This window comes from Salvia splendens, chromosome 3, assembly GCF_004379255.2.
Source record: "Salvia splendens isolate huo1 chromosome 3, SspV2, whole genome shotgun sequence".
Lineage (NCBI taxonomy): Eukaryota > Viridiplantae > Streptophyta > Magnoliopsida > Lamiales > Lamiaceae > Salvia > Salvia splendens.
In genome coordinates this window covers 19,233,100-19,251,664 of record NC_056034.1, presented here as the reverse complement: position 1 = coordinate 19,251,664, position 18,565 = coordinate 19,233,100, and the positions used below count along the sequence as shown (strand labels likewise).

Here is an 18,565-nt window from a genome sequence, read left to right as displayed (position 1 = left end):
AAGTGAATTTGTGTATTGTTGAGATAGTTGAAATATTGGTGTTTAGTTAGAGTATAAATTTGATTATAAACCTAAACCTTAGTGTTGTTATAGCTTAAAAATTGGGCAAATTGATTTGGTTTATGTGAGTTTTGCTTTATTTGGGTTTTATTTGGCTTATAAACCTAAACTCTAGTGACAAACTATTGAAATTGTGTTAGGTCGATGTAAATTGTTTAGTTTGAATTGTTAATGTTGTGTAGGTGAATTGTGTTATGATTTTGTGCAATGTTGTGTAGGTGAATTTGGCTCTTTGTGCATTATTTGATATTGGTGTTCCAGTTTGTGATAGTGGATTAAATTGTATATAATTATTGAAAGTGTTTAGGTTTGTTTATTGTTTAATTTGAATTGTGAATGTGTAGGTAAATTATGGCATCATCTTCAACTTCTCGTTGTCGGCTCTTATGTGGTCCTGCGGATCCTTCTGTACTGTATCTTCAGAGACAACACGTCTCTAATAATATATGGGTAGGAGTTCCATCAGAAGATGTCCGATGCCGAAGATTTGAAGGAATCATTTGGGATGTTCTCATACATCCCCGTGTTTTGGCGGTAGTGGACCAAATGGGGTTCGGCGATATTTTGAGATGTGGTCAACCAAAGGACATTGACCACCATCTTATCACCGCATTGATTGAACGTTGGAGGCCAAAGACTCACACGTTTCACTTTCCAGTCGGTGAAGCGACTGTGACATTGGAAGACGTGGAGGTCTTATGGGGCCTCAAAGTTGACGGAGAGGCTGTGACGGGTTACATCCCCTCGAAGGATGTGGGATATTGGAAGGACATGTGTTTGGATTTTCTAGGATTTATACCAGACGCAATGGAGTTGAAAGAAATGAACTGGAAGCAAACAAGCTTATCAAAACAATTGAGGATTGAGTTGAATGATGAGCACGATGAGTACATATATGTTCAGCGGGCTCATATCTATTGTCTACTATTACTTGGTGGTCTGATGATCTCGAACGCCACCGGAAATAAAATTCCGTTCTTCTACGTGCAATTTTTCATGGATGTAGAACGGTGTTCTACCTATAGCTGGGGTGGTGCGACGCTTGCTTGCTTGTACCACAATTTATGTGAAGCTGTCGTTGGTAGGAGGACTGATGTCGGGGGAGCTTTAACTTTGTTACAGCTGTGGGCTTGGGAGAGAATCCCAAATATTAGACCGAGGATGCTAAATCCCGAGCACATAGACTACGTACCATGTGAAATCGCGTAAGTTGTTCACTAATTCATTGTTTAAGCTTAATTTTCATCAATTTCCGTGTTATTCGCTCATAATTTAAATTTTTTAGGTGGAATGGTCCGGCGTCATATGTAAAAGCACCCGGACATTGTATTGAAAATTTTCGAGATCAGTTCTCCGTAATGCACGCCAACCAGGTAAATTATATAACTTAAATTGTTTTTTATTTGTTGTTGATGATTGAATTTATTTTGAATAAATTTGTTTCACACGTAGTTTATTTGGAGGCCTTATGTCCAGCGAACCTTGCCGGATTGTTGTGTTGTCGGTCGTCCTATATGGACATCGATAACAACTCTTATTTGCTGGAATATGGTTGAGCCACACCTGCCACAACGAGTGTTGCGATAATTTGGGATTGTCCAACCGTATGTCCCACTCCTCAGCCGGTTTCAAGGTTCTGATTTTATGAAACAGGATCGCCGTGGAAAAGCTGGCCGGAATTGGGTTGATTACCACGCCCATCATATCCAGGCGTGGGACAATAGGCACGACTTGGTGTGGACTGATGTGGAGTACACTATGGAGCCTGTTGCAACCGATGAATACATGAATTGGTTCCGCCAAATAACTGTGGTGTATTTAACCAAACCTGGCGTGCATGCTGAAGAGGGCTTCCACGAAACGACATCTTCTCATAACTTCGCGGTAAATTGCAAACACTGTGTAATTATTTAAATTCATATTATGATATGTATTAACTTTGAAAATTGTAGGTGGAGACGCTTCACAACATACGCCACTTTCTAAGTGGCCAAGATATGACAGAACATATGGCTTTGGAAACCATTTCGAGGATGGTTGAAGACGGACTGCAGATATCCGGGGAGGTTGAGCTGATGGACTATCATCCTTCCCAACGCTCTGCAATGGACATGGACGTACCTGTGAGGCAAAAGGGAAAACGACGAACCAAGAAGAAAACTGCCTGCGGCGAGTCGTCATCTCAGTTCGTAAATGACGAAGATGGAGTTTTTGTGGATCCACCTCCACCTAGATCTGCAGTTCGAGGTCGTCACTCTAGATCAGCCACACCGGTGGTACAGGAGAAGATATTGGCCTCAGTGATGTCCACGCTTCTCAACCGCGGTCGTCTGTGCGAGATGATTTTTTTGGAGTGGATCTAGAGAACGCTGTTGTTGAAGATACTCCACCCTCTAGGATCCCTAGATCGACATCCAGAATCGGGAAGGGGATACAGGGTCTATTTATGCGGAAACGGCGAGACGATTAAACTAAACCCCAACTATTTGTATTTGGTGATGCATTGATATTCGAGTTTGTTCATTGAGTTGCACTCTTTATATTGATAATTTTATACATCCTCTTTTTATGCTTATTTATATTTTTGATTTGGGAATGATTGCAAGAATAAGCGGGGTAATTAGTAAGATAATTGCAAAAATACGCGGGGTAATTTGATAAAGGCTGCCCTTTTTTTCTAAAACACGCCAATCTAATTGGCGTTTTCCATAAATACGCCAAGTCAATTGGCATTTTTTACAAACACGCCAACCAGGTCGGCGTTTTACATTGTCTTCACCCGACTGGGTCGATTTATTCAACATAAAATCCACCCGGTCGGGTGAAAGTCTCTGGCCTGACCATGAACAAAAATGTCGACCCGACCGGGTGGAATTATTCAACATAAAATCCGCCCGGTCGGGTGAAAGTCTCTGGACTGGCCATGAACAAAACTGTCGACCCGACCGGGTGGATTTATTCAACATAAAATCCACCCGGTCGGGTGATAGTCTCTGGCCTAAAACACGCCAACCTCATTGGCGTGGTTATAAAACGCGGCAAGTCACGCCAACCTCATTGGCGTGCCAGGATTTTGTCTTTGCAACTCATTCAAATAAGCTGGTAAAACTTTGAAATTCCACTCCCACGAACCATACACAAGCTCAATAGCTGTCCTCCGAGCATACCATGCTTTCTTGTAACTAACTTTCACTTGATATCTATTTTCAATATCCGCCACAATTGCTTTTACCTTGTAGCAAGGATCGTTTTCTATCTGATGTCGAACACTCAACGCTATCATACCCGACGAAAGATTAGCGTGCCCATTATAATTACGATCCCCCATGCAAGTATGAGCAGTGCTAAACACTCTAATTTGCCAGTGTTCATCATGCTTCCTCAATGTTGCTCGGCACTCCCACAAACATGGCGGTAAGTACTTATCTTCCTCATTTCCTTGTGGCCACTTACAAACTGCATGCCATCTCTTTCCTTTACTTTCAGCAACTGTGTATTGTCGGATTTTTTCCAAATGCCAAAAAGTCACAACTGATTTCAATTCCAATTTCGTTTTAAATTTAGTATGCAAACCGACATTGCTCGGATCTTTTTCACCCCAATAATGCACATTGGGATCATCAGACTCAAAGTTTTTTGGATCAAAACTATCATATGGACCGGGTAAGGTACGAAAATAGTTCATACCGGGCTGTGGGAACTGTGGAACTACTCTTCCTCGTACTGCTCTTCCTCCAACTGTTGTTTCTCCAACCACTGTTTCTTCAACTGTTGTTTCTCCAACAGGAATGGGTCTTGAAGCAACAAATTGGTCATCATCCGATGAAGCACCATCTGAGTCTGTACTATCCGGATCAACATCTTCAGAATCATAAGGTGATTGTGGATCAAGAAAATCGGCTTTATCAGGACCAATTATGGCCTCAACCACATCACAATTGTCTCTGTCCCCTAAATGCACGCCTCCAACATCAAAATCTTGTGTTGTATCGAAACATGGTTCTTGGCCTCTCGTAGACGTACCAACATCATAACTTATGAGATGATGACTATGTTGTTGAGTAATTGCCGAATACTCAACATACAATTAATTCAATTTGACCTCCTGTAGCCATACTCTCACTAAACATTAGTGGCATGCATACTTCTTCTAGTAGAATACCTATAAACGTGACTGAAGATCCATAGAATATATGACGTTTCCATACTATTTGAACTTTGTTGTCAAATATGCTTATCCTCATCCTTTCACAAATTGTTTCCACAAGCTTATCGTAGGAAATACTTTCATCCAACATAATGAATCCTTTTGCAAAAGGAGGATCATATGAAATAACTGGTCCGGGAATTATCTTTCCATCCCAATATAAATTGACACACCACGTCATACTGTCTGCATTAATGTAAAACACAAACATTGGCAAAAAATATTTCTATTAAGTACACTACAATATATACTATCATAACAACCTATCAAATATAGGTAAAAAATTAGATATACTACAACATATAATACCATAACAATTGGTCAAAATATTTCTATTAATTACACTGCAATATATAATACCATAACAATCCATCAAATTATTATATAAATTACACTACAATATATACTATCATAACAATACATCAAATATTGGTAGACTAATGTTTGGAAGAATGAGTCAAAAATTATATATACTAACCGATTGGGAGGACTAATGTTTGGAAGAATGAGCCAAAATCGAAATCTACACGCTTAAATCCACCATCGGGTCGACCCGAACAAGGGAAGTGTTTTCGCGTTTTTCCGCCTTGGGGAGGGTTTTCGCGTTTTGGGGAGGGAAAGTGTTTAGGGTTCGCGATTTTGGGGGAGATCTGGGGGAAATATGGTTCAACAGAAACACGCCAACAAAGTTGGCGTGTTTATCTTAAACACGCCAATTCAATAGGCGTTTTTTAACTTAATCACGCCAATTCCATAGGCGTCTCTAACTATTAAAAACGCCAACGTTGTTGGCGTGTTATCACTTAATACGCTAACCTAATTGGCGTGTTTTAAGTTAGCTGTATTTGGAGAAAATACGATTAAAATACGACGTCATTGTAAAATGCCAACTCCATTGGCGTCTTTACGTATAGAAACGCCAACTCCGTTGGCGTCTTTACTTATAGACACGCCATTTTCATTGGCGTTTTTCCCATATATGGAAGATATATCAAATTGGGTACATTTTCGTTATTTTAATGGCAAAGTCTCCTAGAAACCCGACTTTCCCAAAACTGTTTAGTGTCAACGTATTTCCTTCAATTTTCCTAAATCTTTGGCAGTTGGAAATAATTTTTTGTGTGTGTGAATTGGTTAATGATAATAATTTGAGACTAAATCATACAAACTCATATATACGGGTGACATAATCTTTAAATTTATTTGTCTATAAAAGAAAGTAGCAATTTTGGGAAAATTAGTTTGCTAATGTCGGATGCAAGGAATAATCGTGATCTTTAAATTTAAATTTATTTACCTATAAAAGAAAGTAGCAATCTTAGGAAAATTAGTTAGCCAAGTCGGATGCAAGGGATAATTGTGAGATAGTAGCAATTTCGGAAAAGTTAGTTAGCCAATATCGGATGCAAGGGATAATATACTACTCCCTCTATGTCTCATATTAGTCGCACTTTTTAATTTAGGTCAGAAATTTGAAATTGATTTTTTAGTGTAATTAAATTATTATACTCCATGTCTCATCATAAGCGAGTCACTTTCATTTTTGGGATGTCCATAAGTGAGTCATTTACATTTTAAGAAAAAAAAAATCTTTTCTCTTACTTTATTTTCCCAATTTCTTTATTCTTTTCACTCCTCTACTTTTCTCTCTCCACTTTAACTCTTTATATATCAATTTCCTTAAATTTTGTGCCAAAAGAAGTGGCTCGCTTATGATGAGACAGAAGGAGTATTAAGTGTAATGAGAAATCACTTAATAAGGGAACACTTAATTAACTAGTATAATACATACCATAATTCTTACTTAAAATCTAAATAGTTTAAGTAGTTTGGGACGAGCCGAAATAGAAAAGTGCAACTAACATAGGACGGACGGAGTGAGTATATCAGAGCATCTCCAGTAAGACTGGACGTCAAATAGCCCTCACATAGCCTTCACACTGCCACATCATCAGCACTACAATTCAAAAGAAAAAAAATAAAAAATAAAATCTGACGCCGGTTTGACGCTGATCCGGGACCCACAATGGCACCGTGAGGATCGGCGTCGGAACCGGCGTCATCGCGCGAATCGGCATGGCCACGCCGATTTTGACACCGATTTCGCCGACGCCGGTTCCAATGGTTCGGCGTCAGAACCGGCGTCGGTGAAAAATCGGCGTCGCGATTTTGACGCCGGTATTGGAGATGCTCTCAGACGAATGTTTAAAATTAGTTATGTAATGTCTTACGCAAGTGATTACATAAGTCATGCCAATGTTTTAAAATTCGGATAGATAACGAAATCGACAAAACTATCAATTTATGGTTCAACTGGTATAATTGGTTAGACCACTGGATAGATAACGAAAATTCGAATATATAACGAAAATTATAGCATATATTAGTATATAAATATTAATTCTTCCATCCCATAAATTTTGTCACACTTTCACTAGGCACGTGTTTTAAGAAATATAATAAAAAGTGAGTTGAAAAAGTTATTGGAACGTGAGTCCTACTTTTATATACTCCTTCCGTCTCAAGATAAAGCAAAACACTTCTTTTTGGCACGAGATTTAAGGAATTGATATTTAAAGAGTTAAAATAGATAAAGTAAGTATGTGAAAGAGAAAAAGTAGAGAAGTAAAGAGAGAATAAAGTGGGTGGAGAATAAAGTAAGAGAGAAGATTTTTTGCTAAAAGGATAAATGACTCACTTATAGTGGGACATCCCAAAAATGAATATGACTCGTTTATCTTGGGACGGATGAAGTATTATTTTTATGGAGTAATAAATTGTGAATGAGAATGAGTTGGCGGAATATGGGGTCCACTATAAAAAAAATAGTAAAAAAGTGAAATGTAACATATTTTGTGGGACGAACGAAAATGAAAAAATTTAACAAACTTTCTGGGACGGAGAAAATAAATTATAATGATAGTTTGGTACAACAAGTGTAGGCACTCCATAATTTAGTGGTATGTCCTAGGTTCAAATAAGTACAAAATACATTTATATTTGAATAACACATTAAAAAAATTGACAAAACATGTCGAAGCAGTCAACGGTTCTCGATCCATCTGGTCGATTTATCCAGTTTAGAATAGTCTAATTATCTACTGATATTAACATATAAACCAGACCAGACCAAGCACTGATTTGCGATCGAACCAATCGAACCGATAGGTCCATTCCGATTTTTAAAACACTAGGTCATACCATTGTTTTCTAATGGAATCAAGCAGATTCATGACCCAATTGTTACATGGTTCAATAGTTCAATGAATCTAGTCATTGATTGAATTAAAAAACAATACCAAATATTCCATCAATCACCTAAAGTTAAATATTTAAGACATGAGTTTCAATGTAAAATTGATAAAGTATAAATAAAAATAAAAATAAGTAATTGAAGTAGTGTTAGCAGTAGTGGATAGTGGAACCCGCATTATTCGTAATGTATGCATAGTGAAAATGTTTTCAAAAATAAGAAGTTGACTAATTTTGCGGAATTAACTAAAATGACAAATTGAGACTTATTTTTTAGGACAGATAGAATATATACAATCATCTTCATTACCCACCCCACTCTCTAGCTTTTCTCTATTGCTCTATTCTTGGCGCCACTTCTTTTGTCTTCCCTCTGGTATGAACTGTGATTGCCCACCAATAGATTTGAGAACCTAAATTGTAAGAACTTAGAGCATCCACAACCGTGCTCTTGCCAGCGGCACGGTTGTGGGCCCGGGCGGTACTATTCATGCCTGCTCTCTGGCAAGAGCACAACACCCACAACTGTGCTCTTCCGCAAGGACGAGCACAATTAATTTAAAATTCAATTAAACAATAACATTTCCATAATATTAAAATTCATTTAAAAACCACAATAAATATTACAAATGACAAATAAAATTAAACATTACATAACTAAAATCCTAAAAATGAAAAATTACATAATTAAAATCCTAAAAATTAAAAATTACATAATTAAAATCCTAAAAATTAAAAAAACCACTACTCGTTGCCGAATTTCGCCCACATGTGGTTGATTAGGTCTTCTTGTAGTTGATTGTGGATTCGAGTATCGCGCATTGTGTGTCTTGTCTCGATCCTCTGGCCAACAATCGTATGCTCGCCTCGGCGTGGGGGAGACCTCGCTGTTGAGCTTCCGGCTTCGTCCTCGTCGTAGAAGCTAGCCGCCCTCGGCCCTTCGTCGGCTATAATCATATTATGTAATATAATACACGTGAACATGATGTCGGCAATATTATTCACGTACCACAGCCGAGCCGGGGCCTTCACAATGTTGAATCGAGCTTGAAGGACCCCGAAGGCTCTTTCGACGTCCTTCCACGCTGACTCTTGACGCTGCGCAAAAAGAACCCGTCTCGGGTCGTGCGGGTTGTGGAGCGTCTTCACGAACGTCGACCACCTTGGGTAGATACCATCGGCGAGATAGTAACCCATGCGGTATGTATTTCCGTTGATGGTGAAGTCGATCGCCGGTGCTACACCATTCATCACATCATTGAAGAGTGGTGAAGAATAGAGCACGTTCAAGTCGTTGTTGGATCCAGCAACGCCGAAATATGCATGCCAAATCCATAGGCGATAGTCGGCGACCGCCTCAAGGATAAGTGTTGGGCCGTCGCATACCTTAAGTGTTGCCCCCTCCAAGCAGTCGGGCAATTCTTCCACCTCCAATGCATGCAGTCAATGCTGCCAAGCATTCCGGGAAAGCCATGGACTGATTCGTGAAGACGAAGCAACCGTTGGCAATCATCGGTGGTGGGTGCCCGAAGGAATTCATCCCCAAAAGCAGAACGAACGCCCTCGCAAAAATTCTTTAAACAAAGGATTCCAGTGGACTCACCGATATGCAAATACTCGTCGAAGATGTCGGCCGTTTGCCCAGTAGCGAGTTGTCGGATGGCACACGTACACTTCTGCAACGCCGTGATACTTTGCCGGCCGGCTGCATCTACACCTGTTTGAAAGTATTCAACACGTGCAGACAATGTGTTGACAATTCGCATGAACAAGCGCTTTGACATGCGAAAACGGCGCCTGAAGTAATCTGCCGGAAACCGCGGATGGTCGGCAAAGTAGTCGGCAACGAGCCTTTCGTGGGCTCCCTCCCGGTCACGATGGATGTAGCGGCGATTTGATCTAGTGCGTTGAGGAGGATGAGCGGGGGTATTCACTGCGACATATGCTTCGTAAGCGGCACGATGTTGTTCGTAGTATTCTTGTTCTTCGCGCTCCGCTTCCGTCATGAGATGAGTGAAATTCATTTGATGTTTTGAGTGAAGGTTGAATGTGTTGATAGTTTGTATAAGAATTATGAATGAGAGATGAATGAGAGATGAATTGATGTGATAAATGAGTGATGAATGTGTGTATTTATAGATGATTTTGGGGAAAAAAATAAAAAAAATCAAAAAAATTCAGAAAAAATGGGAAAAAAACGGCCATATTTTTGGGATTTGGAAAATATTTTTTTTTATTTTTTAGCATTATTTATAATTAAATACCGATTTTTAAAAAAAGTTTGAATGCAACGGCTACGCCACGTGTGCGCATGCTCTTATGATCTCAAGGTTGTATTAGATTGTACCATTGGTTATTAGTTTGATAGAGATCTTGTGATTACTATGATTTTCATTCTACACATACAAATCATGATTAATTCGTGTCAGAACTTATGCATATATGATTAATCATTCTAGTAATAATGAAGTAGCTAGGTATTGAATTAATAGTTAATGAAATATTTGTTCTAGAACTCTTTACTTTAGAGCGTTTCATCTCAATTATTCTTTATCATTTTGTTACTTCGTTAATTAAAACATTTTTCTTGCCTATTATCTACATAGTACTCCCTCCGATTCCATCATAAGCAAGCCACTTTTCTTTTAGGGGTGTTATCCTATAAGCGAGTCATTTCTCTTTTTAGCTAAAATAATACATTTCTTTCTCTCGCATACTTTATTCTCTTCATTACTCCTTCCATCCCATAATAGATATCATACTTTCCTTTTTAGATTGTCCCACAAAAGATGTCACATTTCCATTTTTGAAAAAAGTTCTCTCACATTAATATAAATATACTATTTTATCTCTCCATCTAACACACAAAACAATATCTCATAAAATCCCGTATTATTCTTCAGCTATGTCATCTACTATAGAACGGAGGGAGTACTTTACTTTTCTATCTCTCATACTTTACTCTCCACTTAACTATTTAAATATCATTTTATTAAATCTCATGTCCAAGAAGGTGAGACCGAGGGAGTACCTATTCTATCTGGTTTGTTCACATGCGGTAATTTTTAAAAACTACCCCCTCTGTCCCACAAGAATATGCACTTGTGGTCGGACACGAGTTTTAATGCACAATTGGTAAACTAAAAGAGAATGGATTCAGCCTCATTAGAGAGAGAAGAGTTTTCAAATTTAAAAAATGCATATTCTTATGGTACAGACTAAAAAGAAAATAGTGTTGGAACGGAAGAAGTATTAACATTTCCGATATTTATACTAGCAGAATCACATTTGACGTAAATTTTTACCATCTGGCCTGGACGAAAATGTCTTGGAAACCTTGGAGCTAATTTAGACATTTCTTCTTTCCCCTTTCACAAAAGACACTCCTCTCTTCTTTCCCCTGAAAATCTCGTTGCACTTGAATGATACTAGGAATTTCTAGAGATACAATTTAGTAGTGTAGGCCATTCTGAATCCCCTGAAAAAGTTAGCTAAGCTAATCTGTTTAGTTTTGACCCTAAAAATCAAATGTCCAATGGATTGATTATATGGAGTCAATTAAGAAGCTTAGGAGAAGTGAGCCATCAACCAGCAAAATCAAATGTCTAAAGTAGCACCGGAGGTCTCCAAAGCATTTTCGTCCTAAAAATAGGTCAAGAAGTGAAAAACAAGACATCATATATGATTCTACCGATAGCATAAAGACTATAAATGTCAATATTTTTTAAAAAAAATTACTGCATATGGGCGTAACTCAATAGAACAAATACCTTTTTTCGTAGTTCACTCAATCCAAAAATATGGTCGCATTTGATTTCAATAGTTCGAAACCCATATCAACCTTTCAACTGAAACTCAATTACGATCAACAGGAAACAAGTGAGTTGGTTCAACATATGAATACTTTACATCCCTAAGGTATACACAAATCATTTTTTTCAGAGAATTTCCTCCAATTGGCATATAAACCAAGGCCATCGAGATAGAGGAAGTGTGGGGAAGCACAGGATACAATACAGAAACAGGAAACAAAATCACCAATATGAAGGCTGAATTTAGAAATACTACAGTATACAACACTCAACCTTGACGAAGAACCATTTACTTCTTTTTTTCCAGTCCCAAGTTCTTTTGGATATCTTTTCTGAGACTGAACTGTGAGGTGTTATGCCATGGGAATAAGGTCCGAGTAACAGGGAGCTTCCTCCGAAGGTCCTACGATGCAGAAAAGCAACAGAAGAGTATCTCAACTTTCTTAGGCCCCACAGATCTTTCCCAGAAATAATAATGAATTGAGCTGGGATTCAAATAGTTTGATGCTAAAAAACCACACATCTGTTTGACTGTCCAATTTGCAGAAAAAAAACGGTGTAGCTAGGACATCTAGTAAGTAGTAACCAGAGGCAGAGCACAACAACAATGAAAAGCAGGCTAAACATTGCAATGATGGGAGCGGGCATGAGTTGGTCACAAACTATAAGTTGACTTCAGGAAGCATGCTTACATACAGAAAACTGGTTCATGGAACTACAAATTATAAAACATCATTTACATTTGTCAATAATAAGGAGATTTCTCAGAGGTCAACCATGAGGAAGATATCCAAGAGAGTACCTTGAAGGTGGCGTCAGGTAATTTTGAATAGGATGTCTGCCAGCCAATACAATAGATTTAGTAAAAAGAAATTTTAGAAAATAAAGATACTAGACACAATAAAGAGTGAGAACCTGAAGGGAATTTAGATACTCCGTCTCGTGGTGGCGTATAATGGTGGTCACAGAATGTGCAGAGTCTTCAGGTGACTGTAGAAATCAACACATATCATCAACATTCTGTTATATTCTGCAAACTTTACCCTGTTATATTCTGCAAACTTTACCAAATAATATCTCCTTAACATCATGGATATTCCTCCTAATCTGCAACTAACAAATCTAGTATCGACATTCTCAAAATCCTCTCCTGATATGGAGTTACAAAGAGACTGAAAATAGACAGCCACGAACTATACCCTCAGTAAATTTTGTATATCTTTCGTGAAAATCTCATTAATGTTTTGTAAAAAATTACAAGTAATATCAATAATTATGGATATCCTTGAACTGAATCAGCAAAAAGCTTAATGTGCCCTAATGGTTTGGTGGACAGAATGAAACAACACAAATAAAGAAAGAAACAATTTCAAATCCAAATTCTTGATTTAATGAGGTGCATTAATTCTGAAACTAGAAGACGTGTCTAGCTACAGTAAATATGTGTTGTTAATTAATTAAATGTTTGATAGACCAGATTTGCCTATAAACCATTGTCACAGCTAACATAACCAACATGCCAAAGATGGGATTAAAATGTATAAGTCACTGTGTCCAATCTAATCTGCCAGTAACATGACATTAATAGGTAAATTAACCACCCAGGAACAGAGAATATCACTAAATATAACATTTCAAGTATTACCGTAAACATAGTGGAATCTTTGCACTCATGCTTTGCATCTAACTGGACATTTCCCTCCTCGAAGTAGTGGGCGCCAACCTACACAAAATATAAAATTCATGTTTCTCTACATTTCTTTATTTTCCCCATTGACGAAAAATACTACAGCAATTGGAAGATAGTATCCTACAAAATCTCATTACAAAAATAAATGGAAGACTACCTGAAGTGTACCTCTAACTTCCACTAATTGCGCCTCATCCTTGAATTCCACATTCCATATTGACCGCCAACTTCCATTGCTACACAAACAATGGAATTGTAAGCAGAAAGACAGACAAGAATTAAGATCTTATAACGATTGTGTCTCAAGTAGGCTGACTTTTCCCAGGGACGAATCTTCTGTCACATACAGCATGTATAATCTACACTGAATATTATATCGAACAAGGAAACAGGCAGACATGACAAAATCGACTCAATTAATAAGTTTATTTCTCCCCATTGCGCATGTACAACTGGTAATCCTTTTTTACTTTGAACATCTTTTTTTTTCTTGTGAATTACAAGTCTGTTATAATTTTGTGCAGTTATTTTAAGAATTAATTCCAGTGGATAAATCAAGCTTTTCTTCATCTTCAAAATTTGTCACTGTTGTCCAGATAAGATTAGAGCTTAATATATATCACCACAGCATGATTCAGAAGATATATCTCCAAATATCTTCCTTTGACTCGGATATATATAGCATATGGAATTATGCAGACTATCTCTGCTAATCAAATGACTTACGAAAGCAATCATTTTCCAATATACCTCCATAATAAAGCATGAAACGTTCAGTAAGTCTATCTGTGCCTGATGAAGTACGCATTGAAAGCTTACTGAGGCAGAAACAACATAGCTCACAAAGATTTGATTTTGAGTTGCCTGCTATAAATATATCCCTAAGCTCTCTATAACTACTTCACTAATCATGAATTGTGTTTGTCTCAGCAAAAAAGAAAGCAGCAATACTACATCCTCAATTGAAAGTTCTCAATGTGTCCAACATCAAGAAAGTTGAACAAAATCAAAAAACAAAATAAGTTCTACCAGATAGTGGTGTCTTTTCTGTGAGACAGCAAAGAGAAGAGTCAAACAGCCTGAAGTAGCTTTTATAGAGTTGCACCAAATTTTATTGGGCAGTTAGAAATTGAAAATTTTGACATGAATGCGCATAAGCAAAGCAGCCCACAGCCCGAAACACGCCAGAAATGCTTAGTAGATTCCTGAACCCCATCTAGAAACTTGTGGCGTGTCTATCAGTTTGCTACTTTGTAACTTTCAATACAAAGTGAATGAAGAACTAATTTCAATTATAGTTAAAATAAAAAATGCACCAAATTACACGAAGCTGCAAGAACACGATGATTAACAAAGGTAGATAGGAATGTATCATATGTGAGTACATTGAGTAGTGATAACTGATAACTGAACTTACCAGAAATTCTGGGGGCTGAGTCTAGCAGCAGAAATTACCACAACAAGCTCAAAATCCATGCCTGGTTCTTCCACATCTTTCCCGTTAACGCAATGAACTGAACAGATTCCTTTTGGGTACGCTTCACTAACATACTTAGTAACTTCTATATCCAATGCATAGCTGCAGAAAGAACATCAGTAAAACAAGGCTCTTATAAATGATGCCATAAAGATCATTCTGAATCCTACTTCTAGCTAATTAAGTAGGTTCAGATTTAGGTTTCACCAGCTGCTAGTTCACGGAGCAACACAACAGCCTTTTCATTTCTGAACCACAAGACTAAATATATCAAGAGGAAAAACACCAAAGCATACCGATATTCCTCAATATATGGTGTCGGAAGCTCTTCATCATTTGCAGGTCGAGCACGCCTACAGACCTGAATTAACACAAAATACTATAACATGAAAACAGAAAAAATAATGTATTGACTCATTTACACCAAACAAATTAGTAGTGAATAAACAAAAGGGTCGCTGCATACTTTATGCTTTGCTGGGTTAAGTTCAGTTACATAAACACTATACCTTCAAGCTCCAGTCCCCAAAACAAAGGCTCAATATAGGAATAAGAATCTCAGTGACTATTAATCATGCAAATTAGAATATACTAGTATGGGGTTAAGATGGCTATCAATGCATTCTTAGCATCAATCACACAAATAAATGATACACACATATTCCATAAAATCTATATTACCTAGATGCATTATCAAGTATTGTCTTCAATGAATGTAATGCAATCAAAGTAGGAATCTGTTCTCTGCCAAATTGTACATATGGTCTATATCAATGAAATGCATTCATTATGAGCTTCAAGATTGATTAGCAGGTGTTAGTAATTTAGCATTTAAAGTTCCCTTTGATCATCTTTACCAAAACAAAACAAATCATCCATTTGAGGAAAAACAAATCATCTACTTGAAAACACTTAAGGAATTGAGCATAAGAACTTCCATTAACAGTTTAAGTGGATACTGCTGTAAGGCAATCTAGCAATTGCATTGAACAGGTTTGGGTTCCACTGCTTGAGGGGTTAATATTTGTTTATCGAGAAATAGACCCGCTAAACTAAATTTAAAGTTGAATGCACCAAGTTCTTAGATCATCTTATGAACACATTCAAAATGATAGGAGTGTTTAGCAATTTTAACTTTCATTACAGTTACTCTCCAGTTCATGTTAAATATAACTTCAACATTAAAAAAATAGTAAAACAAAATATTAACCATCAAATAAAGTCCATAATCAAGTTACAGAAAGACCTAACCATGTTGACAAAAAGATGTGATAACTTGACACATTTAAAGATGAGTTAGAAGGACACTGTGCTGTAAGTCCTGCAAATGTATGGCCTTAGTACTCCTGGAAACACTGAAGATACCTGGTTCACATGGTCAACAATCGCAACTTGAGCAGTCCTAGGATCAAGATACTCATTCTCGCCAATCTCGCTAAATGGTGTAACCATAACCTGATAACATAAAGACAGTACAAACATGTGAATATGAAAACCTCTACCTGAATCAATAACCTTGAGAGCCTAAGAAAAAGGACAATATGAGTATCCACTAATTGTTCAATCCTTGTTTCAAGTGTATTTAAAATGAACTACTATCATACTATTACTATATAGATAAAGTTACAGGATTGGCTTCGTCATAAAGCTGTATAAAGCTAGAGTAACTTGTTTGTGCAAACCACCCTTGTTTCCAAACATTGAACACCACAAACCACACAGGCTAGAGTAATACTCCCTCCGTCCCACTTTCGCAGTCCCGGTTTACCATTTTTGGGTGTCCTAGTTTAGGAGTCCCGCTTGGAATATTCCATAAATGGTAATTGGTCTCACATTCCACTAACTTTTTTCCACTCACATTCTATTATAAAACGGAGTAATATATAAAAGTAGGACCACATTCCACTATCTTTTTTCCCAACTTTCCTTTATATTTCTTAAAACCCGTGCCGAGCTCAAATGGGACTCCTAAAGTGGGACGGAGGGAGTATTAAGAATACAAATTTAGCATTGTGTACTACCAAATCACAAATGTAAAAGTTTATTAAAATCACATGTCCATCTAGTTCTGTGCAATACAGCTGAAAGACACAAATCTTGCAGCAATAAGATGGAAAATAATCATTGTCCATTCTTAAAAGTATCAGCATCTTCCACGTTATCTGGTGGGAGATCTAGCTAATACAGTATGTCTTAAATTTTCCAGAATTCGTTATGGGTTAACTGAAGTCAATTGTCTGCCAATTTATAGAGTCTCCGATTAACTCAAATTAAAGTCTGGCCATATGAAGCGCATATACCATATATGCCAAGTGAGCATAATGAGAGAAGTAAAAAAACTAGGCCATTTTCCCTTTCAGAAAATTCGTGCAAACAATTACACGTAGAAGATAATTAGGGCAAATTAATCGCACAATGGGCGTTACCTCACCGCTTCTATCAGGAAAATCCAGGCAAATCATGTGGGATTTGTTGTAAAGAGGAAATGCCTCTGCCGCCGCCGTGATATACAGCGTTTCATCCTGCAAAACCGCCTTCATATCTGCGCAGCATTAGTAATTAAATTGTGAATTCGTCGAATCATTCGTATATACACATGCATGACAATTAATGAGGGATTACCTTTGGCGATGTATTGGATTTCGCCGGCGGGAGCGTTGAGGAGAAACCATTTGGCGATCTCGATTTTCTGCTCATCAGTGGGCTGCGTCTCTTCCTCGTCTGACATTTCTGAGATCCCAAAAGGGGTTTGGAATTTTGAACTGACTCAAATTTCTCCCTCTAAATCAAATGACACACACACCAATATATATATACTATTGCTAAATTACAGGCTAATCTATGCATAAATTAAGGTATTAAGGTTTCATGCTCTGCACTCTCTGTTCAGTTTTTTTAAAATCTTCTACACCTTTGATAAATGATGGAGTACAGATTTCATTGCTCCTTAGAATTCTCTCTGGATCTCAGCATTAACTTTATCTATTTCGTTAATTATTATTAGTAGTAGTATTAGTGTTATTTATTGATAAAATAAATTCAACAAATTCATGTAATTGAAATCATAATACAAATTCTTTCGTCAAATTTGTGTTATAAACCTCTAAACATAGTATATAGTTCCACCTATATAAAAACAAATTAAAAATTGTGAATTGGTTACCAGCAGATTCTGCGCCACACAATATTAGGAATTAAATGAAGTACTAGGAATTAATTGAAGTTATAATAGAGCTCCAAAGAACATGGAATGTTAATTGGGTTAAACCAGTCTCTGGTTAACGTGCTCAAGTTTAAGGCGGGCTAAATATACCGAAATACCGCACTTATCGTACCGAAAAAATATAAAAAATATCGAATTTGCGGTATACCGCAAGTTGCGGTACGGTATGATACCGTATAGATTTTCCTATACCGCGGTATACCGCATTTACAATATTTGCCAAAAATTCGATATATATGTTGTATTTAAAATTTATATAAAAAAATAGTTAATATGTTAAAATCCCTAACCCTACTTTCATATTTTAGTTCAACCGCCCCCAACCCCAAATACACTCACGCAGAGATGCAAATCAAGTCAACTGTATAGATTTGATTGTGGTGTAGTTTTAATCTTTTGGGCATTATTTAAATAGGTGAAATTTTATTTTACATATTTGGCTATAATAGAATTTTTTTGGTATGAAACACAAGTATTACGGTATGTCATACCTTATTTTGGTATACCGTACTCGGTATGTCATACCTTATTTCGGTATATCGTAAAAGTACGGTATACCGCAAGACGGTATGGTAACGGTACTGGAAATAATCATATCGAATTTTCGGTATACCGTAATGCAGTATACCAAAAAATTCAGTAAGGTATAGGTATGACATTTTCTCATACCGCAATTTACGGTACGGTATGCGGTATGACATTCTCGGTGCGGTATACCGTACCGTGTCAACCCTACTCAAGTTGCAGCACACTCTACTAACTCGTTATATTCACATTTTATTCGAAGTATAAAACTAATATTTGTCTGTCCTAAGCTAGTTGAGTCATTTTTTGTTACTTTTCT

At 37.2% G+C, this 18,565-nt stretch overlaps 1 protein-coding gene across 1 annotated transcript; it reads right to left on the bottom strand.

Annotated features, from left to right (window-relative positions):
• Window positions 1–11,357: 11,357 nt before the first annotated feature.
• LOC121797225 (F-actin-capping protein subunit alpha-like) lies at window positions 11,358–17,457 on the bottom strand. Its single transcript, XM_042195981.1, has 10 exons — window positions 17,121–17,457; window positions 16,925–17,040; window positions 15,864–15,953; window positions 14,795–14,859; window positions 14,439–14,600; window positions 13,179–13,257; window positions 12,977–13,054; window positions 12,247–12,321; window positions 12,134–12,169; window positions 11,358–11,734 (listed from the first exon to the last, which is right to left on the bottom strand). The coding sequence occupies exons 1-10, from the start codon at window positions 17,224–17,226 to the stop codon at window positions 11,621–11,623; spliced, it is 921 nt and encodes a 306-aa protein (XP_042051915.1). The 5' UTR covers window positions 17,227–17,457; the 3' UTR covers window positions 11,358–11,620.
• Window positions 17,458–18,565: the final 1,108 nt, after the last annotated feature.

Bases quoted from the DNA above. Each gene is read 5' to 3' on its own strand.
- LOC121797225 (XM_042195981.1), bottom strand. From the start codon at position 17,226: ATGTCAGACGAGGAAGAGACGCAGCCCACTGATGAGCAGAAAATCGAG. The intron at 15,954-16,924 runs GTAACGCCCATT...TTATGTTATCAG, and splicing joins TTCCTGATAGAAGCGGTGAG to GTTATGGTTACACCATTTAG. The intron at 13,258-14,438 runs GTAAGTTCAGTT...TTGTTTGTGTAG, and splicing joins CTCAGCCCCCAGAATTTCTG to CAATGGAAGTTGGCGGTCAA.